At 39.4% G+C, this 26,553-nt stretch overlaps 3 protein-coding genes across 5 annotated transcripts in view; 2 read left to right on the top strand and 1 right to left on the bottom strand.

The window, feature by feature from the left end:
* The window catches only part of LOC110952619 (structural maintenance of chromosomes flexible hinge domain-containing protein 1), a 28,362-nt gene extending 20,923 nt beyond the window's left edge, over window positions 1–7,439 (bottom strand). For both annotated transcript variants that reach the window (XM_051940366.1, XM_051940367.1), the window contains exons 1-11: window positions 7,281–7,439; window positions 4,988–5,063; window positions 4,568–4,726; window positions 4,399–4,481; window positions 4,146–4,279; window positions 3,898–4,012; window positions 1,072–1,191; window positions 793–959; window positions 602–692; window positions 282–486; window positions 71–191 (exon numbers count right to left, since the gene is read on the bottom strand). In XM_051940366.1, the coding sequence (XP_051796326.1) occupies window positions 71–191; window positions 282–486; window positions 602–692; window positions 793–959; window positions 1,072–1,191; window positions 3,898–4,012; window positions 4,146–4,279; window positions 4,399–4,481; window positions 4,568–4,726; window positions 4,988–5,063; window positions 7,281–7,439 (1,430 nt within the window). The remainder of the gene's footprint in view (window positions 1–70; window positions 192–281; window positions 487–601; window positions 693–792; window positions 960–1,071; window positions 1,192–3,897; window positions 4,013–4,145; window positions 4,280–4,398; window positions 4,482–4,567; window positions 4,727–4,987; window positions 5,064–7,280) is intronic.
* A 196-nt stretch (window positions 7,440–7,635) lies between these two features.
* On the top strand, window positions 7,636–13,365 carry LOC127531321 (N(6)-adenine-specific methyltransferase METTL4-like). Of its 2 annotated transcripts, XM_051940369.1 has the most exons (4): window positions 7,799–8,033; window positions 8,805–8,870; window positions 11,411–11,771; window positions 13,228–13,365. In XM_051940369.1, exons 1-4 carry the CDS (start codon window positions 7,803–7,805, stop codon window positions 13,257–13,259), a joined length of 690 nt encoding a protein of 229 aa, XP_051796329.1. In that variant the 5' UTR covers window positions 7,799–7,802; the 3' UTR covers window positions 13,260–13,365. The 2 variants fall into 2 exon arrangements, with proteins under 2 accessions (XP_051796328.1, XP_051796329.1); XM_051940368.1 differs by lacking the exon at window positions 13,228–13,365 and having other exon boundaries at window positions 7,636–8,033; window positions 11,411–13,199.
* Window positions 13,366–13,825: 460 nt separating this feature from the next.
* LOC110960872 (structural maintenance of chromosomes flexible hinge domain-containing protein 1-like) overlaps window positions 13,826–26,553 on the top strand; it is a 40,134-nt gene continuing 27,406 nt past the window's right edge. Inside the window, exons 1-11 of the mRNA XM_051940370.1 lie at window positions 13,826–13,948; window positions 15,532–15,607; window positions 15,868–16,026; window positions 16,117–16,199; window positions 16,335–16,468; window positions 17,485–17,599; window positions 21,269–21,388; window positions 21,501–21,667; window positions 21,758–21,848; window positions 21,964–22,180; window positions 22,346–22,469. Coding sequence (XP_051796330.1) covers window positions 13,826–13,948; window positions 15,532–15,607; window positions 15,868–16,026; window positions 16,117–16,199; window positions 16,335–16,468; window positions 17,485–17,599; window positions 21,269–21,388; window positions 21,501–21,667; window positions 21,758–21,848; window positions 21,964–22,180; window positions 22,346–22,469 — 1,409 coding nt within the window. The remainder of the gene's footprint in view (window positions 13,949–15,531; window positions 15,608–15,867; window positions 16,027–16,116; window positions 16,200–16,334; window positions 16,469–17,484; window positions 17,600–21,268; window positions 21,389–21,500; window positions 21,668–21,757; window positions 21,849–21,963; window positions 22,181–22,345; window positions 22,470–26,553) is intronic.

Genomic DNA, 26,553 nt, shown 5'->3' with positions numbered 1-26,553 from the left:
GCTCACATGATTAATGTGAAGAATTGCTTTCTAATCAACACAATTTCTATAAATAATCAATAGTATTTACTCAGAGACTGTGGTGTAAGGTATGAGTCGTCCATTCCAGAAACATTCAAAGATCGGCATCTTCTTTCTTGCCTGATCGATGAATCCAGACTCATTATCGTCATCATCGTTATCAGGAGCTTCTGTTAAACAAAACACCAAAACAAGATCCTCAGTTAAATATGTAATAAATTCTATTCATCATGGTAAAGTTTGAATATCGTAGGAAGCACCTGGACGTTTAGGGTAGGTCTCCTTGTCATAGAGGAAGGGATGATACCGAATGACTCCCTCAACTGTGCCGTTGTCGGCTGCAGTGGAGGCTCTGAACTCAAACGTGTCTGCAGCTGCATTAATGTACAGAGTCTGCATGTCGTGTTCAACTTCCCTAAGGTGAATTGCACGGGGATATTTGGGAGGTTTCTCCCTCAAAGTGACCTGATGAAAAAGGAGGAGTCCAAAGGTAATATATACTGCATTTACTATGACCATGATGCAGACAAGTGCAATCACTGTGATCACCAGTTTAACTGTTAAAGACGAGCAGCCTCACATGAATGTCGATTTTAAGATCATCTGAGTTTGACGAGCTCTTATTCCTGACATTTCCATTGACTCCATGAATGTAATAGTGATATATGTGCCTGAAATATAGATAGAACACATTTAAAGACGAGATGGACCTATAAAAACTTTAGATTTTATATCTATATATATATGGGGGATTTGGATGAGTGAACTCACGCTAGCTCTCTGGTCACCACATTAAACCTCTCTGTTAGGAAGGTGATATGCTCAGGCTGGACTCCTGTAATGACGACGGCTGTAAAGCTTTCCTTCCCGCATTCCTCAGCAATAAGGGCCTGGAGGAAGCGTTCGTCATTATTCAATATATGTGAAGAACTACCGGGCTGCAGCAGGAGAATGAAAGGACACACAGAGCACAGACAAAGACGTTAACACAAAGAACTTTCAAGTTACTAGTCTGCATTTACTTGATCTGTTTTAAAAGAGAGCATTTACCTTCCTGTTTACGATGACACCGCTGAAAACATCTTCTTTGTTCTTCTCTTTTCTTACAAATTCCTCCTTTGACAGGACCAGCTCATGAACATCTGGAGAGCCTACAGGTTTGCTGATCATCTAATAATTTTTTTAAAAAAGCACTTAATTTTTTGCAGTGTTTGTTTTTTACACATTGAACCAAATGACAGCATGAATTTCTGTGACAGATTAAAGGAAGTGGTTTCCACTGTTGATTAATCTGTGTAGTATTTTTATTTTTTTTTTACATAAAACGTGACTGTTGTGGGATGTTAAACTGAACAAATGACAAAATTTGGAAATCTTAAGCTTCAATTAGATTCATGTACAAACTGAACAAGTCTGTGTCACCACAACCCACAAAAAATTTGTGGAGTGCATCAATGGGCATAAAAAGATTGTCTAAGGCAGAAAGACAAGTGCACGTAAGTAAATGTGAAGTTCAAGGTCAGGTGAGCCTGCTGGTTTTTTTTTTTTTTTAATGAGGTAATTGAAAACTTGCCATAAATAGATCAGACACCCCCAGACAAGAATAAAACTGGAAGGGATGACTTCATTGGTCTTTTTTTTCTTTTTTAGAGGGGGGGGGGATGATTGTGGCTTCCCAGGAAAAGGTTCAAGGAGGTGTTTTGTATATAAGAAGCCGTAAAGAGTTGTTTAGTCAGTCAAAATCTTGAGATTTTACACATATTTCTTACAGACTCTGTATTGAATAAATATTATTCACATCAGACTTTGAACATTGTGTGAAGCCTTTTCTTGAATATTTCTGAAGACACCAATAGTTGATCCACAAATGTTTTTGACTGCATGTTGGACAAAGCTGCCTGACCAACTCTGGCCTAATGTTCGGCAGCAGAGTCACAACACAAACACTGACAACTCTGGATTCTATTTGGTTAGAAAATGTGGAATAACTTTTATTAACTAAGGCTTTCATGATCACTTAATTTTGGTAAATGACTGTCATACATATGGCACACTAGTGTTCAGCTCTAAATTACCCCAGCAGGATGAAAATGCAGTTAAGACAACAGTGAGGGTTAGATAAAGAGTTTGTTGCTGAGTAAATATTAGAATAAAGATTTTATTGCTTGTTCTTAAAGCCTTACGTGGTCAGAAAGCATCTTACATTTGTGATCTCATAACTCCTTTTTAGCCTGATGTCTGTTTGAGGAATTGCCTGACTGTTTCTGACTGTTTCTCACCTTGTGAACAGAGGAGATGCATCACTTGCTGCTCATAGACTTAAACTATGGAATCCCTTTCCAAAGGACCTCAGATGAACAACATCAGCATCTTCTTTTAAAACATTACTAAAAATGTTATTTTACCATCAGGCCTTCTCTCTTGGTTTATTGTGATTATTATCATGTTTGGGTATATATCTTTTTTTTTCTTTATATATTTTAGATCAGTATCTTTGGTGTCCTATTCGTTGCATTGTGGTTATTTTATTTTGTTATTTTAGATATTTTGTATTTTGCTTGATTTTATCTGTCTTATTTCAATGTCCGCCTTGGGCAGCATCTTGAAACTGTTTTAGAAAGCTGCTATAAAAAAGTTACTATCAAAATATCACCATGATCTATAACCACTAATCATAACTCATAAAAACTATTATTAGTTTCTTAGTTGTCACTTTCACAAGTTGTGTGAATTATAAAATTCCATTTTAGCTTGATCAGGGGTCGGCAACCCGCGGCTCCGGAGCCGCATGCGGCTCTTTCAGCCCTCTGTTGTGGCTCCCTGTAACTTTGGAAAATAAATTGTTCTGCCTTTCAGGCGCGTTTCAATGCATTTTAATACAGAGTTTTATTGTGAAATTACCGCTCTTATTTTGACGTGTCACTCCACTGGATGTGCTGCTGGGGTTTTCCCCTGGCTGGGACATGAGAGCGCACAGTTGATGCAGAGGAGATGGAGAAGCAACGCCTGTCGTTTCACATCGTTTTGTACTCAAGAATGGCAAGCCTGTATATTAAAGGTCCACTCCAAGAAAGACACGTCTTGTCTTTGAGTCAAAAGTACTCGTTATAGGGTAATACACGTTACTCGCAAGAACACCGCTCGATGTCCAGGCAGCAGGTCAGAGAGTCAGAGGAGTGTCGTCTTGGAAAATAGGGCAGCGACTTACCGGAGAAAAGTTATTAGCTTAAGATAAATAGATTTTACAAGTTAAATAGACATTCGCAAAATATTGATTTCCAGCTAACATTACGTAACATATGAGGTCCAAGAGCAAAAATGACATTAACCAGGTAAGATAAATATTAGTGGAAGGACACAATTTAAAAAATGAATCTAATTAGAGGCTTTGTAATTAATTAATCACGACTGATTAACAAGGGCATAAAGGTAAAAAAAAAAAGCGATATATGCAGTGTTGTCTTCATTTTAAATGCCAAAAGGATTTTGCGGCTCCCGGTGTTTTCTTTTCTGTGGGAAACGGGTCGAAATGGCTCTTTGAGTGTTAAAGGTTGCCGACCCCTGAGCTTGATGGTGCCTTGAAACAGAGGCAAACTGTGTGCAAAATGAGCGAACTACAAAAGAGGATTTCTGGAGAAACGAGGATTTCATACTGTATTTGGACTCCGTCAATCAATGCACGTACAAACAAAGCTCCTCCAAAGCCTAGCATCAGATACTTTTATCAGAACTATTTTAATGACGAATTATCAAGGTGTCGATGACAGAGAATCTCCTCCTCAGTCTCCCCTCATACCATTTGGTTTAAGTACTACCTGTTTCCCTGACACTTGTGCAGTCCTGAATTGACCTCGATGGTTTTCTTTAAAGACTTACCCTGGCCGAGTCTCCAATGTAGAAAACGGCCTGTTTCCCTCCAACTCCAAAGTAGGATATATCACTGTTGAGACTGCGGGGTACGTGCTCTGGCCGAACATAGACCTCTTTATCACTGTCAAGAGTATATAAAAACAAAAATAAGATAGACAACTTAATTTGGTACTTTTTTTTACTAACAAGATATCATATTAGACACACAGCTTGGACAGTAAAGCCATGTGAGTGTTTTGAATAATGTAACCAACCTTGCAAATGTGCTGCTTTCTTTTGTAAATTTGGAGAGTCTGTACACGGCCCAGTTTTTCAGCTGTTTAGAGGTCATCCCACACCCATTATCAAGTACAACGATTGCAGGTTTCCCAACAGTTCTGTCATTCAGCTAGTGAAGACATACAAGACCAAGTCAGTGTGACAGATTTACCAGGGATACCAGTTTGCAAAAGGAAAGATTAAACAAAACACATCTGCTGATATATAACATGCAGCTGCAGAACCCACCACTCGGATCTCTATTGTCCTCTGTCCTTTGTTTTTAGCTGTGGCTGAAAGAGCGTTGTCAATCAGCTCAGCAAGTGTGTATGCTGGAAAAAATAAAAACAACTGAATGAGTAATGACAGAAGCTTAATATTGGTGTCAATCTCAGGTGCACTACTTTGAAGCACTTACCTAATGGTGCCTGGCCCTGACTAGCATAGTATTCATACATGCCACCACGGATCAGCGTATCATAATGAGGCGTAAACGTGATGTGCTCCTCCGCTGCAACTGGCAGAGCCTGGTGCTCATGTTGCAACAAGTAGAGAGTGCTGCCATCCTGAACCTTCTCTACAATAAAAACACAACAAAAAAAATCATTCTCCAACTATGCCCGTCTACCTGATATAAATGCTGACTCATAACACGATCTGACAGCAAAGTACTCGTATTTACAACAGACTGCATTACAGGAAGCTCAAAACAAAGTCAAAAAGACTTGGTTCCAGGAATGACAGTTTCAGTGAAAGAAAGTTTAGATTAAAATGTATTTATTTGAGTTTCATATTGATAATCTATGGCATCATATTGTTCATCAACTGATTTACTCACCAAATTTGTCAAAATCCAGGACAGTTCTGTCGGTTGTTTCCACCACAAATGACTCACGTGGATTGATTCGAAATTCCTGTAAAAAGATGAAAATAAACATTGAAAATGTCTACTGTTACCTGTTGTGCTAATAATCAGACGATTACTTTTGATGAACAGAAAATGAACATCCATCTTTAATGTTTGGATTTGCTGTTTTTCTCTGTTTTGCATCTTTCTTTGTGTTTTGCATGGTTGGTTACACCAAACAATATGATATCACTAGGGGCTTTGGGAAGCTGTGATTAACATTTTTTTCAATTTCCAACTTTTATTAGATAAACTGCTGATTGATTAGTAGATAAAATTATCATTAGACTAACTGCCAATGAAAATAATTGTACTCAGCGGTCTTTTAGTATAGGCAAAGGGAGTTATTTAAGCAGCGCTCGATTTAGACGGTCGCCAGGTCGCCATTTGTGACGATTTTATTAGCAAATGGCGACCTGGCGACCGTCTAAATCGAGCGCTGTTTAAGCCTAAACTAAAGACATTTTTACTCAAATGTAAATTAGCAATGGCATCATATGTATATGCTGACAGCATCTAGATCTACAGTGCAGTCTGCTGTCACTCTCACTGTTAGGTTCAAACCTGAAGAATACACAAACAGCACAGGAAGAAAGGACAGCACTCACGAGCTCCGGTCTTTTACTTGCGCACAAGGAGAGATAGAGACTACAGCTCTGCAGTATGCATCGCTACAGCCTCATAAACTCTGGAGAGCCTGCCCCTCTCCTTGTCTCTTTATTTCCTTCTCACACAATCATACGATACAGAGGAGTCATCATACGTCAGTCATAAGATATCAGAGCAGTACAAAGACAGAACATGTGTTACTTGCATGATCTTATCATAAGAGCGAGTCAGCTCACTATAGGAACAAGTCAGCTTTGTTCTTTACGTTGTTACTTCCGAGCACATGCAGGTCACAACTTAGAATGCTGATGGTAGTCCTCATTCTTCATAGTCACTCAATAATAACCTCAAATCAACATAAGTATAATCATTCTAATATAAGTGTATTTCTTCTAACACTCACCATCAAAGGCTGTCATATAAAGCCACATATTAAAAGACAATCTTAGACTTTACATAAGTACAATCTCTGCACATCAGGCCAAACAATGTGAAATTTCTCAGGAACAAGACTTTCCTCTAATTAAAAGTTGTTGTCACCATCATAAGTGGTGACAACAACTTTTTAACGGTAGCGCCTACACATGCCAGTTCTTGAAGGCAGGATGTGGTAAACAACAACGATCTCTGCATTTACACTCATTAAGGCACAAGTGCAGTGTTTGCCCACCGCACTGCAAGTAGGACTTTATGTAATCTATTCTTTCTAGTAGGGTGGAAACTAAAGCAACGTCAAACTAACCTCAGAATAAAGAATCAGCGTAAGCAGTTGTCTTTTGGCGAGGCAAGGCAAGGTGAGCTTATTTGTATAGCACTCTTCATGTCCAAGACAATTCAAAGTGCTTTACATAAAACGTGAAGAGCATTACAGTGAGGTAATGCTGAAATTCTCACAAACTGCATATCAGGATCAGATTATGTTGCTAAAAGAAGATGGGGAGATGTAATGGTCTTCCTTGTTCCGTGTCTTGAAACAAGTAAAAATTTTTATGCATCTACATTCACTGCCCTGTGTGTCATTGTGCCTGCCTTAAACTAATGCAGTCTAATTTAACAGCCTTGTAGTAAATCCATTCGTGAAGCCTGTAACATTTGGTTAATGTTGAAACTCCTTCAGAGACATGTTCATTAAACTCATGACTCAAAGTCAGTCTCATCTTTAAAATCAGTTTAATTGATTTTGATGGTAATTGTCAAATGCATTTTAATGAGTGATTTTGTTTACATCCTAAGTTCTGGTTCTTATTTACTTCTATTTTATATTGCATTATTGTAAAGCAGTTTCTAACATTTGTTTTAGAAAGGGGCTACAGACAAAGTTTTTTCTGTTGTCATTTTGGAGGATGGAGTTTGTGATGTGGCTTGTAGAGACTGATTTTCAGCCTGGATGAACTAAGAGATACTGCAAAACAATCTGTGTATGTTGCCAATTGTTAATGGTGGAATAGAGTTTAAACACGTCCTGGTATAGTATAACTACTTGGTCTATTTACCACTGTGGGAGACAGTGATAACAGTCGTGTCTGAAGCCTGAATTTTCTCAAATTTTCATCAAGTTCCATCAAATTTTGACGCCCCCACCCCCCCAAATAAAAGCAGAAGAAGCAGCCATTACCTTTTCCAAATCTTGAAGAAAGTCGTTGAAGTCCATATCACGAGTTTCCAGATGTTTCTCGGTTCTCTCCTGCTTGTCGAGGCGGAGGTCGCAGACGCGGATCCTCCTGCTGGTTCTTCCCCGTGGAGGGGCGCCAACAGCCTGGGACGAACTCAGCATCTTGTCTGCGCCGCTGTTTCACTCAGCCGGCGAGTGAAGCACCGAAACTTTGACTGTTTGCGGGTTTCAGGTGTAGTTTTGGTCCTAGCAGCGCCTCTATCATTCCTTTGACGAGTTTAGACTAAACTTACTCCAACGGTTTCACTGCAACCGCAGCGCGAGCGTTTCTACGGAGATCAAACAGGGACAAAAGTCTGTCATTTACTTCCGCGTAACAGGCATCCGCTGCTGAGTTTCAACCATGCTGAGCTTTCAGTATCGTTTCCAGGGAAGTACAGGGATGTGTTTCTAGCTTCCATCGGGACCGGGCCTGCTGCATAGAAACAGAAACCGGACACTTTTTCATAAGCAAGCAGGCTTACGATGTCTGTGCTGGTTCATAGCAACCGGGGCTGGTTTGTGGATCCACGATCACTCATTGATCGGGGATATTCGCCATGCATCCGATGGAGAGAGACTCAAAAGTGTCACGTCAAGTGTTGTTTCAAAAGGCAGTGTTTTCAGATTTTAAAAAGCTATTATAATGTGTCTGCCAGTGCTGCTGTGGATGGAGGAAACAAGGAAATGTTGCAGAAAACAGAGAAACCACCAAAGGTAACTGCTGCACTACTGACAAAAATCTATAATACTTTATAGCAGTAGTGGAAGTTCACTGGCTTTAGTACTTAAAAACAGCTGGACTTTCCATTTTTGACTGGTGTTATACCTCAAAAAGACTCTCTGTGTACTGTTCCCTATATTATAAACCATCCAGTTGTTTTTACACGTTGAAATAGCTTTAAAGGACCAATTTAACTCATATAATACAGTTTTTCACTTGCCAAAGAGTGACTGCAGCCCCCACATTGTGACTGAAACTATATTAATGCATCAAAATAACTGATTTCATTCACAAGGGTCATATTTCACAAAATGTACCCCAAAGAAGATCTAATTTCTTTATTTATATGTAAAATTAAACTATAAATCATGTTAATTACACTATAGTTTACAACTAGTAGGAAGGAAATTTGACATGCCAAACAAATGCAGGCTAAACATCAGAAACAATATTGTTATATTGCATATATAATCAAATTCCAGGCCTGGTTACCCTGTAAACTACAAACATTTCTTTGGTCATAATTTACTTCTGTGAATGAAACTAAGTTGTTGATTTGTTTTTCACTGTTTGATGAAAGGTTGAAATATCAGCAGATGTGCACATTGCTCTGTTGTTATTTGTTGTTTTGTAGACATAATAGACTCATATAAAGCTGTTAATTTGGTTCTATAATAATTTTGGTTGTGTTTGGTGGCTGAATTTTTTTCTCTTTTTTCGTCTGTTTGTCCAGTATTCAGAATCTTTGAATGTTTGACTTTCAGAAAAGGAAGCGAAAGCACAGCGAACTCAACCAGGGGGAAGTTGATTCACAGGCCTTCCATGAGAAGGTAGGAGGAATCTCACTCTTTAAAAATAGCTGCATATTCAGCACCTTCCTTGAAAACAGATTTCTGCTGGCAGAGATCGTATTCAACCACTAAAATTAAAGCATTATGGAGAGAACATCTTGACATGGGAAACTCAAACTTCCACAATGGTAGCATTGACAGAAAACAAACTTGTATTTATATACAGTGGGGCAAAAAAAGCATTTAGTCAGCCACCAATTGTGCAAGTTCTCCCGCTTAAAATGATGACAGGTCTGTAATTTTCATCATAGGGACACTTCAACTGTGAGAGACAGAATATGGAAACAAAAAAAAAATCCAGGAAATCACACTGTAGGATTTTTAAAGAATTTGTTTGTAAATCATGGTGGAAAATAAGTGTTTGGTCAATAACAAAAGTCCAACTCAGTACTTTGTAATATAACCTTTGTTGTCCATGACAGAGGTCAAACATTTACGGTAGATCTTCACCAGGTTTGTACACACTGTAGCTGGTATTTTGGCTCATTCCTCCATGCAGATCTCTAGAGCAGTGATGTTTTGGGGTTGTCACCAGGCAACACAGACTTTCAACTCCCTCCACCGATTTTCTATGGGGTTGAGGTCTGGAGGAGTTGCTCCCACAGTTGATTTATTCACACCAAGCTGCTTGCCTATTGTAGATTCACTCTTTCCAGCCTGGTGCAGGTCTACAATTTTGTTCCTGGTGTCCTTTGACAGCTCTTTGGTCTTGGTCATGGTGTAGTTTGGAGTCTGACTGTTTGAGGCTGTGGACAGGTGTCTGTTATACAGATAACAAGTTCAAACAGGTGGCATCAATACAGGTAACGAGTGGAGGACAGAAGAGCTTCTTAAAGAAGAAGTTACAGGTCTGTGAGAGCCAGAGATCTTGCTTGTTTGTAGGTGACAAAAAAAACATATTTTCCACCATAATATACAAATAAATTCTTTAAAAATCCTACAATGTGATTTCCTGGATTTTTCCCCTTATTCTGTCTCTCACAGTTGAAGTGTACCTATGATGAAAATTACAGACCTCTGTCATCACTTTAAGTGGGAGAACTTGCACAATTGGTGGACGACTAAATATTTTCTTGCCCCACTGTAATTATATGAGTAAAATTTTAAATACCACAATGCAGAAATACTCATGCAGTGAAAATGATACTAAAAGGGGAACAAATGTATTTCTAGATCTTGGGGATGTCTACTGCATATGTGAAGATTTTATATAAAATACAAATGTAAAAATGAAAAATCTGGGGTTGTACAGTTAAAATAAAGGGAGTTTATCATCCCTCTGCAGGTTTGATGCTGCATTAGCCACTGCTAGCTGTTACAAGCTCTGAGCCAACTGCTAGTCACATTGCATTGTGGGTAATAGCTGCCTGGATTTGACACAATTATTTTTCCCCTTAAAAAACACCAACTGCCTATTGTGGCTCTGATACTGTATTGCAAAAAGCGGAACCTTTCAAGAAAAGTGTGCAAGAATTGGCATTAAGATAAACTTACAGTACTATAGGTAGAAGTAGGGCTGAGGAGTTATTTCTAATAATGTCGAAATCATAGAAAAGGTGCAATATTCAAACTGCAGGACCTGCAAGTTCCTGATATATATTATATTATTATACTTCATTACACAGAGTTCTCCTGTGGTGTGCGGCTAAAATGATATCATTATTTTTACAAAAAAATAAACTTTCTGTGGAAAGAAATTTTGCAAAATTACATTTCTGCCAAAATAATTACTACTCACTTCAAAATATTTATCAAACTAATTGCAATTTTTAATTTATTTTTCAGATTATTGATTTTCAGATGGGCTGCTCAGTGGCGTAGTGATTAGCACTTTCGCCTTGCAGCGAGAAGATCCCTGGTTCGAATCCCGGTCTGGGCCTGGGATCTTTCTGCATGGAGTTTGCATGTTCTCCCTGTGCATGCGTGGGTTTTCTCCGGGCACTCCGGCTTCCTCCCACAGTCCAAAAACATGCTGAGGTTAATTGAGTACTCTAAATTGTCCGTAGGTGTGAATGCGAGTGTGATTGTTCGTCTGTGTATGTAGCCCTGTGACAGACTGGCGACCTGTCCTGGGTGTCCCCTGCCTTTGCCCGAGTCGGCTGGGATAGGCTCCAGCACCCCCCGCGACCCTAATGAGGATAAAGCGGTGTATAGAGGATGGATGGATGGATGATTTTCAGACTGAGCTGATTTGATTATAATAGATGATCAATGTGTAAGAATCACTTTAATGGCAAAGGTAGGGCTCATTTTATCTCGTTTATATACCACCTTTCAACTTTATCTGGTATCATAATTTATTTGCTAATTATACTTTGCTTTGTAAATCAAAGTCTGCAAATTAACTAGCAATATGTTTAGTGGAATATAAATGCAACATGCGCCTGTGGAATCTAGTAGAGTGTAGGAATAAAGTAGAATGATTTTTTTTTAAGTACAAATACAGTCTCTACCGTCTCATCTTTTTAGTTTAATGCACCGTCCAGACAAATGAATCTCTGTAATGTGTTGTGATGCAGGTCAGGTCTGTTATTCTGGAAGGAACCAGGTCCTTGGTGGATTCTGTCCGATCTCTCGGATATCTGAACGAAGAGACAGACGCAGTGAAAGAGCCTCTTCCTTCCCAGGAGTGCCGCCTCGCTGCTCTTTGTGAAATGGCTAAAGAGCTTCCTCTAGTGGACGAAGAGGAGCAGGAGAGCTGCTCTCAGTCACTTGTTGCTGAGGACGGCTGCTCATCACACGCCGACTTGTTCTCTCGGCTCACAGAGAACAGGATGGACTGGGCTGCAGTGGTCACTCTGATGGGAGAGGAATACGTGATACCACCTCACACAGCTTTCCTGCTTTCGGACGTCACAAGAATACAGCCACTAGTCCACTGTGAGTGCAGTGCTGGAAAAATGCTGTATATTTTAAGCAAAGGGAGTTTAATGAACTGAAAATGTGTCAATATTTTTCTGGATGAGATGGTAAACAAAATGACTCACACTTGTGGTACAGTTTTGAAAGCAGATTCAAGCTTTGACGACTTAATATGACAACCACTCCCTACATTTACAGTTGCAAATAGTTGTAGTATGACTCAGTGTCATTTCATGTCAAGTAAGAGCATGTTTGTTGTTCCACAGTCCAACATTGACTTACTTAATATGCTTCTTGGTTTTTCACCCAAATGCAAAAATGTTTGACTCTGTAATAATAAATCCAACTCAGGAAAACAAGTCAATGAAAAGGAGTCACAGGTAATTTGGTATTCAGGAATTTTACAAAGTGACAAGTAGAGAAGAAATAACATGGTAAAGAGAAGGCTGTGTTGATCTTCAGGGATGAAATTTACATTTTGTAGCAGCACAGAAAGAAAACATAAAAGAACTATTTAAGGTTAGAAAAGAAATTCCAAATTCAAGCAGTGGCTGGACAAATAATGTATGGCATGTAAAGGATGCTAGGACCTTAACAAATGTGAAAAACAATAGTGATCAGATCTGTGTGAAATTTATTTGAAGTGAGATAGTGATGTCCATACTTGTAGCCATCCAACTGTGAATGTAGCTAATCCTGTGAAAGACTTTAGTTTAAATCTGAACACTTTGAACAATCATATTGCATATACACAAAGACGTAAGAAACATCACATGATTTATCATTTCAAACAACATACTCATATTTTGTTTTGCATTTGTTGAAGTGCTTTAGTACTGTTTGTTGTGTACATTTACTTAACTTTTTTATGTTCAACTTTATGTTTCTTAAGTTGGTCTAGGTTGGCCAGCTCTTATCAACAAAGTGCAAAGCACAATTCTGTGATCAGATTGTGGTGTTGGACACAGAGTAGTGCTGTCAATATTGCTAAAAAGAGTTTTGGAGGCAAAAATGTAATTGTTTCTTGAGAAAGTCTGTTTATTATAAAGGATTGTTCTGTCTGTTCTTGCCACCACAAATACCTCATTTGGATCTAAGGAGCATCAGTATAAGTGTTGATACAGTGTTTGCTGTACGTGTCTTCAGAAGCATTACATGTCTCAGAATTTGGAAGACAAACAAATCAGCATGCAATCTCTGCTTTACTGTACACATGCTTTTGAAAGTGGCTCATGTCTTATGAAATGGGATTTAGCATGGAACTGTAGTGATATCCATCACAGGTGTTACAGGTTGTAGACAGGTTCAGACGTCAAACTTTAGGCAATGCCAGTTGTTTATTGGGTCTCTATGTGAGTTCAAAGTTGCTATGTGTAGTTTTCAGGCTGAACTCCTGTGATTTTAAAGTAACAAGCTGTGTAATGCATTAAACTGGTCTTGATTGTCCCTCTTCTTCATTGTTTTCTTTTCACAGTGTTGAAATTTGAGCTGATATCAAGTGCGTGAAGCTGTTTGCCCAAAGCCTAAAAACCAGATGGACCATGCACTGCTTTGAATGGGAACTTTGCCCCCTCCAAGATTGCCGCCACTTAGGCACGTCGCTTAGCCGGCTGCGACAGCCATATATATGGCTGGGGGTACATTTTGCTGCTGCACTTATTTTCTGAAGTGTGTCATCAACAGCCCTGTTGTCATTGAAGGAAAGCTTCTGAAACCTAATATCCAGTAATATGGTTTCTGCGGGGATAGTGGTAAATTCCATACAGAGTTGGTTGCCATGTTTTCAATTAAAACACAGTTCTACTGTGAGCAGAGCTGAGCCACGAAAGGAAAAAAGTTGTGAGTCGGCTCTTCTGAGTCATTTCAAAGCATCGACTCTTGGAGCCTTATCTTTTGCGCATGACACACCACTACCTGTTTGACGTTCATAGAAAGGCTTGCACTGGAGTCGTAGGGAAGCCGTTGGAATCAGATAGAGGAGCTGTTAGGACCAAAACTACAGCTGAAACCCACAAACATCGAAAGTCTCGGTGCTTTATTCACCGGCTGAGCGAAACAGCGACGCTGACAAGATGCTGAGGACCAGCAGGAGGATCCGCGTCTGCGACCGCCGCCTGGACCAGCAGGAGAGAACCGAGAAACATCTGGAAACCAGTGGTTTGGACTTCAACGACTTTGTTAAGGATTTGAAAAGGGTAACGTCAGCAAATTCTGCTTTTATTTGAGGGTGGGAGCATAAAAATTTGATGTATCTTGTTGAAAGTTTCACCGTAACATGCCCTTCGCAGTAGAAAACAGCGAATTCAAAGCAAACTATTTTTTTCAAGTATTTCTTGTTTTTGTTTGTTTCCTTGTTTGTTTTAATTTAGGCCTCTGAGAATAAAAATATGTGCCTGACGTCTGTGGTGCTTTCAAACTGTGTTCCTTGACACTAGCAGATAGAGCATACGATGATTGATTAATAATGCGAATATCATATCTGAAATTTAAGATACATTACGCAGAGTCTTACCCGGTATTTATTTATTATTACCAATATTTTATTTTTTTATGGGGTTGCAGAATGTGCAATGCTTAAATGGCCTTGTTAATTATTCCTGTAGTTACTGACCACAGTCATAGCTTTAAGTTAAATGTTCACTTATTGAAGGCTCTAAAAATGTGATAAATTAAGGTAAAATTTAATAAATATATAAATTCTATGGTAATGTGATAATGCTCCATCCCCTTGTTTTAAATCTATCAAAATGTGAATGTTGAGCTGAGTAAAAATAAAAATGTTGCAGTGTAACTGACAGGTCTCACGATCACAAACCCCCATCCTGCTAGAAATAATGGATCACATAAAGTCTGATTTACAGCAAGGTGGCAAATATGGCAGTTGTAGTGTCCATGAGTAAGTGAGTATGATGAATGCGGAAATAGTTTTTACACCACACCCTACATTCAAGAACTGGCATGTGTAGACAATATTATTAAAACAGCGTGTACGGGGGAAACATGTGATTGTTGCACTGCCTACTCTACATGCCTTTTAATTGCCCTCTTGGGGACAAATAAAGTTTTATGCATCTGTGTCTGAATCTGCAACTCTGTCGTGACAACAACTTTTAATTACAAGAACATCTTCTTCTTATATTTTTAGTCCTGATGTGTAGAGATTGTACCTGCATAAGGTTTAAGATAGCCTTTTGATATGAGAGAGATGAGATTAACTTTCGTGATTAAAATTTGTCTCAGGCTTAAAGCGCTGGGTGCAGCTGCATAAACACAACTACATAACAGGCTTTTCATGATGCCCTTTGATGGTGAGAGTGACAGCAGACTGTTTGTGGTTTTCACTGTTAATCTGAATGTTACCATTGTACACATATGCCGGCACTGCCAATTTACATTTCAGTAAAGACATCTTTAATTTATACTTAAAAGTACTATAGACTGCATAGAGGGACATCATTCCCTTTACTCTCTTTGCCTGCTCTTACAGAGCACTGAGTTCAATTTTTAAAAAATTTGTCATTATTAGTTTGACAATCATTTTCTTGACAAGTTAATCAGTTGTTTATCTAATTAATGTTTGAAAATTGTGAAAGATTGTAATCGCAGCTTCCCAAAGCCCCAAGTGAAGTCATATTGTTTTGTCTGACAAATGACAAATCCAGACACTGGAGATTCACGTTCATTTTCTGTCCATCAAACGTAATCAGCTGATTGTGTCAGCCCAAATAGAGAACTAATGAAAAAAATATCAGTAGACATTTTCCATGTTTGTTTACAGGCATTTGCAGTCGATCCAAATGAAGTATTTGTGGTGGAAACAACAGACAGGACAATTCTGGATTTTCACAAATTTGGTAAGTAAATCCATCATTAGCACAAAAGTAAACAATGTAATGCCATAAATTATCAATAAGAAATTCAAACAAACAGACTTTAATTGACAGTTTATTGTTACCATAGCTGACATCCTTCTAACCCAGTCTTCCTGTGATTGTGTTTGTAGAAAATAGGAATCCTTTGCTGTCTGATCATGTTTTAATTCAACATTTATATCAGAGAGACGATCATAATTAGAAGATGAATTTTTATTCTTTTGTTATTATTATTATTGTAGAGGAGCTTCAGGATGGCAGCACTCTCTACTTGTTGCAACATGAGCACCAGGCTCTGCCAGTTGCAGCGGAGGAGCGCATCACGTTTACGCCTCATTATGATACGCTGATCCGTGGTGGCATGTATGAATACTATGCTAGTCAGGGCCAGGCACCATTAGGTAAGTGCTTCAAAGTAGTGCACCTGAGATTGACACTGATATTAAGCTTCTGTCATCACTCATTCAGTTGTTTTTATTTATTTTTTCCAGCATACACACTTGCTGAGCTGATTGACAACGCTCTTTCAGCCACAGCTAAAAACAAAGGACAGAGGACAATAGAGATCCGAGTGGTGGGTTCTGCAGCTGCATGTTATTTATCAGCAGATGTGTTTTGTTTAATCGTTCCTTTTGCAAACTGGTATGATGTTAACATCTCATCCATGGTAAATCTGTCACACTGACTTGGTCTTTTATGTGTTCACTAGCTGAATGACAGAACTGTTGGGAAACCTGCAATCGTTGTACTTGATAATGGGTGTGGGATGACCTCTAAACAGCTGAACAACTGGGCCGTGTACAGACTCTCCAAATTTACAAAAGAAAGCAGCACATTTGCAAGGTTGGTTACATTGTTCAAAACACTCACATGGCTTGACTGTCCAAGCTGTGTGTTGACTGTGGCTGTACAGTGGCATGGTGGTTAGCACTTTTGCCTTGCAGCTAGAAGATCCCTAGGTCACGTCTCCCACCTTCCCTTCTTTCTACATGGACTTTGCATGTTCTCCTTGTGTATGCGTAGGTTTTCTCTGGGTACTCTGGCTTCCTCCCACAGTCCAAAAAGATCCTCAGGTTAACTGGTAGCTCTAAATTGTCCCTAGGTGTGAATGTGAGTGTCACTGTCTCTATATGTACAGGGTGACCCAAACGTTTGGAAACAAAGTTTAACTGCAGTGTCTATTTGAGTTGGGGGTGCATGAATTCACTCTTATTTTACCCATTTGTGTTATAGCATAATAAAATAACTTAAAAGCATAGTAGTTGCCGAGTGCAATAACTCGGAAGAAAATTAATAGAACCATAAGGTCCAGGTATGCTGGAGCATAACTTCAAAATGCAGGCCATCAGTGTCAGATTTCAAAACTCTTGATGGTAAAGTATCTGACAGTTTTAATTTTTTAAACATCAAAAAGTACTATGAGGCAACATTTACTGGCCAGTTTGAGGAACCTTCATAAGCATGAATGAAGGTACATTCCAGAAGATACCAGTGTAACCAGGTGGTGGAAACGTTCACAACTTTGTATAAGAAACAAACATGAACGTGTCGAAATATGTTTGTTTTACACTAATCTGTTACTCTTCTGAATATATCTGTGGTACTGATTTATTGAAATAACATTATATTATTTGGATTATAGACTTTTCGTTTGTTTCCAAACTTTTGGGTCACCCTGTAGCGCTGTGATGGACTGGCAACCTGTCCAGAGTGTCCTCTGCCTTCACCCTAAGTCCACTGGGATAGATGGATGGATGGCGTTGACTGTCCAAGCTTTTTGTCCAATATGACATCTTGTAGTTCAGAATACCCAAATAAGATTATATACCTGTTTTTTTCTGTTTATATACTCTTGACAGTGATAAAGAGGTCTATGTTCGTCCAGAGCACGTACCTCGCAGTCTCAACAGTGATATATCCTACTTTGGGGTTGGAGGGAAACAGGCCGTTTTCTACATTGGAGACTCGGCCAGGGTAAGTCTTCCCCAAAAACCATTAACAATGCACTATTATATTAAAATGCATTCTAATTGAGCCCAATGTGTGTAATTTTTGAAGCCAAAATGAAAAATATTGTGTACTTTCAGCTTCCTCTGTATGACTAATTGCTTCTTGACTTTGCAAAACTGAACTGAAAATATCTCAGTTTTGAATTGTTCATTGAACAAAACTAGAAATATGACAATATCAGCTTGGACACAAAGAATTTATGATGAGCAGTTCTCACTATTTAACAATATATTGACTAAACAATTTCTTGATTTTTAAGGAAGTCACCTGAGAAGTGGTCCAATTTATAATATAAGATAATCCTTTATTACTCCCGACATCAGGGGAAATTTCTAGTGTTACAGCAACAGATATCCTTCAGAGCAGCACTAACCATATGTACAGTAATGATATAACAATAATATACACAAGAATGAAGAATTAAAAATGAATATGATTGTATGGATGACAGGATCCAAAAGTCACTGAGACTGATCAAAGAAAAGTGTTCAATCATTGCTTTACACTTTCAACTAATTTTCAGTTCAGTTTTTCTGTTTTAAACATTGAATACCATTCCCAAATTTTTGTTGTTGAGCTAAAAACCTAAAGCTCAGCAAGGAATTTTAAAATTGCAACAAGTTCTGAAACTGAGAAAGATCATTTTTCCACTAAGAAGCTAACAGGTAGCTGGAATCGAAAGTAAAGGTCCGACACGTGAACAGTGAACTGTCAAGGCACTGAACTTATACGCATGTACATTTATTACTATAAGAAGACAATCAGCTACTCGCTATCACACAACAATATTGTACACTAAGACAAAACAACATAAAACAAACAAAACTGTGATGATAAGGGGGGTTATGGAAAAGAGTAAAAAATGTTACAAGGTACCATTTGTCACAGTGTGGGGGGGATATGAACCCAAAATGAGTGCAACACAGAGCAGGCAGACATCAGGGTGACCACCAAAGCAGGTCTTTATTCACAAATTATCAAACCAGCTAAAATGCCAACTTATGGCCAGCACTCACACAGTTCAGGGAGGGGGAAAGTCAGGCTCCAGGGGAGCGACAGTCAGAGCTCACGCTGGCCAGTCAGGGCAGTCTGGGGAGGAGAAGGTCCACGATCTCTCCTGAGCCCCCAATAGTCCACACTCACTATCTGGCGGACACCTTGAGGGGAAACAGGCTGCTCCCATGGCTTCAGCACTGCAGCGTCAACTTATCAGCTAGAGATACTGAGGCAGTATGGTCCCACATCCCCTACCATGTGAAGCCGGCCTTTATAGCAGCTGATGGTATGAGCTGCAGGTGTGAGGCTCTCACAGCTGCACCCAATCCAGTAATCAGCAGCTGCAAAGAGCCTCACAGATTGGTTGCACACCAGCAGGGAAACGTATGGCCAGAAGGGGGCGGTGCTGGGCTAGGCCCATGACACCATTGTGTCCTGACATTGAGGGATAAATAGGCAACACATGAAAGCAGTTGCTAATTTGGTGAAAAGCTAGCAGGAAATTTTGGGGGAAATCAATGTATAAACACATCTATTCTTCAACAGAATGTGAAGTTGCAATCATCTGTAGTGGTAAAACTTATTGATAGGAAAATCACAATTGAGCTCTCGCTCACTGCAATTTCTGTTGTGGTGTCTGGTGCTGTGGGAGTCATTTGTGATCTTTGAGTGCCCTAAGTTGGTCCCCCCACATGAAAAAAACACATTAAGCCTACAATTCTACAATTTACAATTTCATTTAGAAGATTATTTAATCCAAAGTGACATACATCTACGAGTAGATTCAACACAAGCAAATATCTAGCCAGAAGAAAACATCCTGGATAAGAGTCATAAAACAAGATCAAGTGTGATAACAGGACTGTGGTGCCTACATTCAGTACAGATGTAATCTTTTTTTTTTTTTGCAGCCAATACAAATGTGTTCAGTGAAGAGCTGTTTTTTTTGTCTTTTCTGAAAGACTGAGAGTGACTCTGCAGATTGAACAGAGCCTCTTGTGGTGACTGTGGCTTGGTTGATAGAACAGGTGCCCTCAAATCAGTCATTTGTGGTCTTTGAGTGCACTCCACTGGTATATCAGCAGCTCGATTTATGTGGAGAATCCTGGTGACTGTGGCTCAATTGGTAAAGCCGGGGCCCTCGAACTACAAGGTGCTACAGCCCCTGGCCTTTCTTCCTTGTGGTGGACCCTTTGTTTCCTCTGTGTGTGCAGATGGTTTGTCTGGGCTTCTAATTATGACTGCTTGATGAGCATTCTCTTCACCCTGTCTGTCATCTTGGCTGATTGGCCTGGAGCTCTAGCCTTACACTACACCCTTTGTTCTTCTCCTTGTCTATCCTCCTGGCTGGTTGGACCACGAACCATTTCTCCTCTCCAGTCAAACTGCAGCAGTCCCAACGCCTGAGTATAAACTTGCAGCTAATTCGTCGGTCGAGACGGCTGTGATTTGGTGTGAGCAGTTCATCTCCATGCCCCTCATTGTATTTCAATGACAAAGAAGAGAAATAAACATTCTGACGTGTGATCAGTTAACTAGAGTTATTTCATCTTTGAAGTCTTATATAATGCTGGAAAATTTCTTCAAACACTATTCATACCATTTAATTTAGTGAGTAAAACCTGGGACACTGTGTCCACGACGCTCTGACACTACAACCACCACATTAGTGTCTATAGAGTGATGTCATCAAAATATTGCTCTTCATTTTTCTATAAATAATAATTTTACATTTCATCATGGTCAGCACTGTTTGAGCAAAAGGCGTTGGTTTGAATCTCGACCTGGGTGTTTCTGTGTTGAGTTTGCATGTTCTCCCTGTGCAGGTCACTGGGTACTCCAGCTTCTTCCTATAGTCCAAAGACATGCTGATGTTAATTGATGATTCTAAACTCTCTGTAGGTGTGAATGAGTGTGCTTGGTTGTCTGTCTTTCTCTGTGGCCCTGCAATAGACCAGTGACCTGTCCAGGGTGTTCCCCCCCTTTGTAATAAAGCAGTGTATAGACAATGGATTAACTTTACATTTGAACTATCACATTATTGTATATAATAGCTATTTGTTCAAAACAATGCTTTGCAGATTGTTTCTCAAGAATATTAATTTATATACAGTACATATGGCATGGGAAATCAGACACGTAAGTGCCGACAAAGAACACAACATCCATATAAAACACCACACTAGATTATCAAAAGGCAGAAATTCGATACAATCAGAGCATTACTCTAGACAGCAGGACTCAGAATATGAGGTAGGCTGCTTTACGTAACTGGCCTGCAGGGAGAGGGAGAGAGGTCTAGGAATCTATGGGTGAGTGGAAAAGGAGACTTTGCATGGGAATCTTCAGGTTAGGGTGCGGGTTGACACAAGGCTGGAGGAAAGGCATGTGCACTGGGTGGTCCAGAGTGAGGGAATTCGAGAGGGAGTGAAACAGATCACTGGTCAAAGGCACTAATACTGCTAATCTATAACTAGTATATACATTAAATGAATTTTTAGTTTTTTGATCAGATTTGATTTTTGTGACAATTATTTGTCAAGCAAAATTACATGATTGTGACAATCATAGTTCATCCAAATGAAGTAAAAACAAATATTGCAAAGATTCAGCATTTTTTTTTTTTTTAATTATTAGATGATCAGCAAACCTGTAGGCTCTCCAGATGTTCATGAGCTGGTCCTGTCAAAGGAGGAATTTGAAAGAAAAGAGAAGAACAAAGAAGAAATTTTCAGCGGGGTCATCTTAAACAGGAAGGTAAATGCTCTCTTTTAAAACAGATCAAGTAAATGCAGACTAGTAACTTGAAAGTTCTTTGTGTTAACGTCTTTGTCTGTGCTCTGTGTCTCCTTTCATTCTCCTGCTGCAGCCCGGTGATTCTTCACATATAAAGAATAATGACGAGCGCTTACTCCAGAACCTTATCACTGAGGAACATGGGAAGGAAAGCTTTACAGCCGTCGTCATTACAGGAGTCCAGTCTGAGCATATCACCTTCCTAACAGAGAGGTTTGATGTGGTGACCAGAGAGCTAGCGTGAGTTCACTCATTCAAATCTCCCCATATATAATCTAAAGTTTTTAATAGGTCTATCTCATCTTTAAATGTGTTCTATCTATATTTCAGGCACATATATCACTATTACATTCATGGAGTCAATGGAAATGTCAGGAATAAGAGCTCGTCAAACTCAGATGATCTTAAAATCGACATTCATGTGAGGCTGCTCGTCTTTAACAGTTAAACTGGTGATCACAGTGATTGCACTTTTCTGCATCATGGCCATAGTAAATGCAATATATATTACCTTTGGACTCTTCCTTTTTCATCAGGTCACTTTGAGGGAGAAACCTCCCAAATATCCCCGTGCAATTCACCTCAGGGAAGTTGAAGACGACATGCAGACTCTGTACATTAATGCAGCTGCAGACACGTTTGAGTTCAGAGCCTCCACTGCAGCCGACAACTTCACAATTGAGGGAATCATTCGGTATCATCCCTTCCTCTATGACAAGGAGACCTACCCTAAATGTCCAGATGCTTCACAAGGTAATCAAACTTGAACATAATAAATAAAATTTATTAGCCAATGTCACGGAGTCCACATGAGGGAAAAGGGAAAGGCTGCGACTATGCAGAGCTGGAGGTGGAGGGCATGACACCTATCACAGCTGGGCTTAATTAAGGATTTTGTTTTGGTGTTTTGTTTAACAGAAGCTCCTGACGATGATGACGATGACGATGATGAATCTGGATTCATCGATCAGGCAAGAGCGAAGAGGCCGATCTTTGAGTGTTTCTGGAATGGACGACTCATACCTTACACCACAGTCTCTGAGTAAATACTATAATTTTTTTCTGTAAACTATGTGGACTAGAAAGCAATTTTATAAAATTTGTAGAATACTGTGTTAAAAATCTCCATTTTTTTTAGGCTGGACGAATGCCAAAACCCAGCCACTTTTGGAACCTTGTAGCTCTGACATACTTTACAACAGAAACTTTATTCATTAAGTCACAAGGCTTTGAAAATTTTATAGTCAAAATCTGTGTTTTGGTATCTTTTATGGTTTTTCAGCAGTTGCACTTTAAGTTTTATGAGTTTTTATGAAATTCAAATTTTTTGTTCAGTTACTCTAAATTTTGAGTGCAGTTAACCATCTCACAATTTCTACTCTACAAAAACAAAAAAAACCCAAATTTTGTTGTTTTTCACCCACTGTGACTCCCATTACTATAGAACTAATGATTTTTCATAAATCACTTCAGAACACAGAATATGAAGCCCAAAATGCTCATTGAGTCCCATTATACAGTGGAAAGTCTACACACCCCTGTTCAAATGCCAGGTTTTTGTGATGCAAAGAAATGACACCAAGATAAATAATTTCACAAATTTTTCCACCTTTAATGTGACCTATAACTTGTACAACGCAATTGAAAAACAAAATTAACCTTTCAGGGAGGTGAAGTAAAAATAAACAACTGAGATAATGAGGCTACACAAATGTGCACTCCCTCTTATAACTGGGGATGTGACTGTGTTCAGATTTAATCAATTGCATTCAAAGTTATGTTAAATTGGAGTCAGCACACACCTGTCACCATTTAAAGTGCCTCTGATTAACCCCAAATAAAATTCAGCTGTTCTAGTAGCCTTTTCCTGACATTTTCCAGCACAAGCCATGGTCCGCAGAGAGTTTCCAGAGCATCAGGGGGATGTCATTGTTCACAGATATCAGTCAGGTGAAGGGTACAAAAGTATTTCCATGGAATTAAATATACCATGGAACACAGTGAAGACAGTCATCCTCAAGTGGAGAAAATATGGCACAACAGTGACATTACCAAGAACAGGATGTCCGTCCAAAAATTGATGATAAGACGAGAAGAAAACTGGTCAGGGAGGCTGCCAAGACGCCAACAGCAACATTGAAGGAGCTGCAGGAATTTCTGGCAAGGACTGGCTGTTTAGTACATGTGACAACAGTCTCCCGTCTTCTTCATATGTCTGGGCTATGGGGTAGGGTGGCAAGACGGAAGCCTTATCTTACAAAGAAAAACATCCAAGCCTGGCTTCATTTCGCAAAAACAGATTTGAAATCTCCCAAACACGTGTGGGAAGATGTTTTATGATCCGATGAAACCAAGGTTGAACTTTTTGGCCATAATTCCAAAAGGTATATTTGGTGTAAAAACAACACTGCTCATCACCAAAAGAACACCATACTTACAGTGAAGCATGGTGGTGGCAGCATCATGCTTTGAGGCTGTTTTTTTCAGCAGAGACTGGGGTCTTAGTCATGGTGGAGGGAATTATGAACACTTCCAAATACCAGTGTTAGCACAAAACCTTCAGGCTTCTGTTAGAAAGCTGAAAACAAAGAGGAACTTCATCTTTCAGCATGGCAATGGCCCAAAACACACATCCAAATCAACAAAAGAATGATTTCACCACAATAAGACTGAGGTTTTGGAATGGCTCAGCCAGAGTCCAGACCTGAATCCGATCGAACATCTGTGGGGTGATCTGAAGAGGGCTGTGCACAGGAGATGCCCTCGCAGTCTGTCAGATTTGGAGCAGTTTTGCAAAGAAGAGTGGGCAAATAATCGCCACATCAAGATGTGCCATGCTGATAGACTCCTACCCAAAAAGACTGAGTGCTGTAATGAAAGCCAAAGGTGCTGCAACAAAGTATTACTTTAAGGGTGTGTATATTTGTGCAACCAGGCTATTTTAAGTTTTTTATTTTTTATTTTTTCCCTTTAAAGTTTTCAGTTTGTTTTTCAATTTCGTTGTACAGGTTGTAGGTCACATTGAAGGTGGAAAAAGTTGTGAAATGATTTATCTTGGTGTCATCTTGAATGATGTAGAGTTTTTCCTGTACCGCTGCTTGAAGAAAGTATCTTCTAAAAACTGACAGTAGTTTTGGATGTTACAAGGGTAGATCTGAGAACCCAAGTGCAGACACAGATCAGGCAGACGGAAGGTTAAAGGAATTTATTCTTAAGATATACTCAAACCAAAAAAGAATAGGAAACTGTAGTGGGGGAAACAACTAAACCAAAACTAGTACAAAAATATGGAGAACAAAAAAAAATCCAAACAAAAACTAACGACTCAGGTCAACACAGAAATTCAAGAAAACATCCAAACAATAAAAACTCAACTAAGCAAATAAACAGTATACTCACAAAACCAGGGAACTAAGCTAAAACAGCTGACAAGCAGACACAGGGAATCTGGGAGCTGACTGGAGACAAGACAGGTTAACAGGAGGCTGGAGACGGAGATGGAACCGGTGGGTAATACGGGGGGAGACCTGGGTCCATGACAGTATTTGTAGTCTGGAGACAAAGCAGGGAATGACAGGAAAGTGGGGAAAAAACTAAGTCCATGAGGGATCAGCAGTCTATGGTCTGGCAAGGAGTGACTGAATGAGGTGAGCTTATAAAGCAGTAGGTGATTACTGGGCAGGTGCGCTGATGCCGCAACAGAGTGCAGGAAGCTTGGGAGGACCAGGGAGCAGAGAGACAGGAAGAGTGAGAGAGAGACACAGGAGGCAGAGACAGAAGAGAAAGAAGAGGGAGAGACAGATGACAGCTACATAAACAGGGAGAAAGAAAAAGAAGGAGAAGGACAGGAGCTGGAGCAGGCATAATCACGTTGGGAGTTGTTTTTAAGTCTGTCTTCAACCCGAGAAGGTCCAACTAGCACATCCTAAATAATAACAGTCCATATCAAAACCCCACCTCCACCTTGCTGGCATCTGACTCAAAGTGGAGCCTTGTGCCCATTAGCGATCCATCTGGTTCGTCAAGAGTCACTCTCATTTCATCTGTCCATATAACCTTCAAAACATCTGTTTTCAGGAATCTCTTGGCCCAGTGTTGACATTTCAGTTTTACTTTTGGACACTCTAGGTACAGTATGCTGCATTTCTGGAATATGAAACACTGGAGGTTAATGGATTCCTGGGCTTCACATTTAGTTCTTCTCAAGCCTTTAGCTTGAGAGTGACTTGTCTTTTTTTTCCTGTCTTTCTTGCGATCCTGTTGACTATTTTCAACAAAACATTCGATTGTTCAGTGATCACACCTCAATAGCTTCACTATGTCAAGAGTGCTGCATCCTTCTGAAAGGCATTTTACAATGTTTGTCTTTTCAGAGAATGTTAAATTTCTTTTTAGGCCCGTTTTGTCTGAGGTGAAGAAGTTGCCTAATAATTATGCACACCTTGATATAGGGTCTTGATCACTTTAGGTCACATCCTCCCTCATTACAAAAATACACATCACCTGATAATGCTTAAAATCAATTAACATTCAAGTTTTCATACCCTGCAGTTAGAAAATATGCAAAATGACAATCAGGTCAAAAATACTCACTTGGGTAATAACTGTGCATTCAGTATACTGTATTCATCACTGCAGTAATTATTCAGTGGAAGGCCCTTACCTATTTGCTTAGTTAAATCCAGGTGGCGACTTTTTCTTGGAGAAGCAGCATATTTTTTCTGAATCCACTGGTCAGATCTTGTCACCATGTTATCATATTTCACCATTAGGTCACACTTTACATAGGACATGCGCATTAGGTTATCATTACGCCATACTCTAGAGAACATGTCCAGACATGTTCTGACTCTGCCTTAAGCCCATCTGCACGTACTATCATTTTGTGACAGATTTCATGCATATTATACCACTATGTATTGCTATGTTTTGTAAACATTTTTTAACATTTATATTGCCTTAACTTTTCATCATTATGTTTTGAGAACTCCAAGTTTCAGTTTTCTACAAAGCATATGATTTGTCTTCACAACAAAAATACATGTTTTAGTTTATGATGTTCCAGCTGTGTGTGTGTCCTCCGCAGACACACACAATACCAACAAAATATCAGTCATTACTAGAAT

Source organism: Acanthochromis polyacanthus, chromosome 20 (assembly GCF_021347895.1).
Source record: "Acanthochromis polyacanthus isolate Apoly-LR-REF ecotype Palm Island chromosome 20, KAUST_Apoly_ChrSc, whole genome shotgun sequence".
NCBI classification, from domain to species: Eukaryota; Metazoa; Chordata; class Actinopteri; family Pomacentridae; genus Acanthochromis; species Acanthochromis polyacanthus.
This window is presented reverse-complemented; position numbering and strand designations above follow the sequence as displayed.

Excerpts from the sequence above, each read along its gene's own strand:
- LOC127531321 (XM_051940368.1), top strand. The coding sequence starts at position 7,803 with ATGTCTGTGCTGGTTCATAGCAACCGGGGCTGGTTTGTGGATCCACGA. Across the intron at positions 8,034-8,804 it reads AAACAGAGAAACCACCAAAG|AAAAGGAAGCGAAAGCACAG; the intron begins GTAACTGCTGCA and ends TTTGACTTTCAG. Across the intron at positions 8,871-11,410 it reads CACAGGCCTTCCATGAGAAG|GTCAGGTCTGTTATTCTGGA; the intron begins GTAGGAGGAATC and ends GTTGTGATGCAG.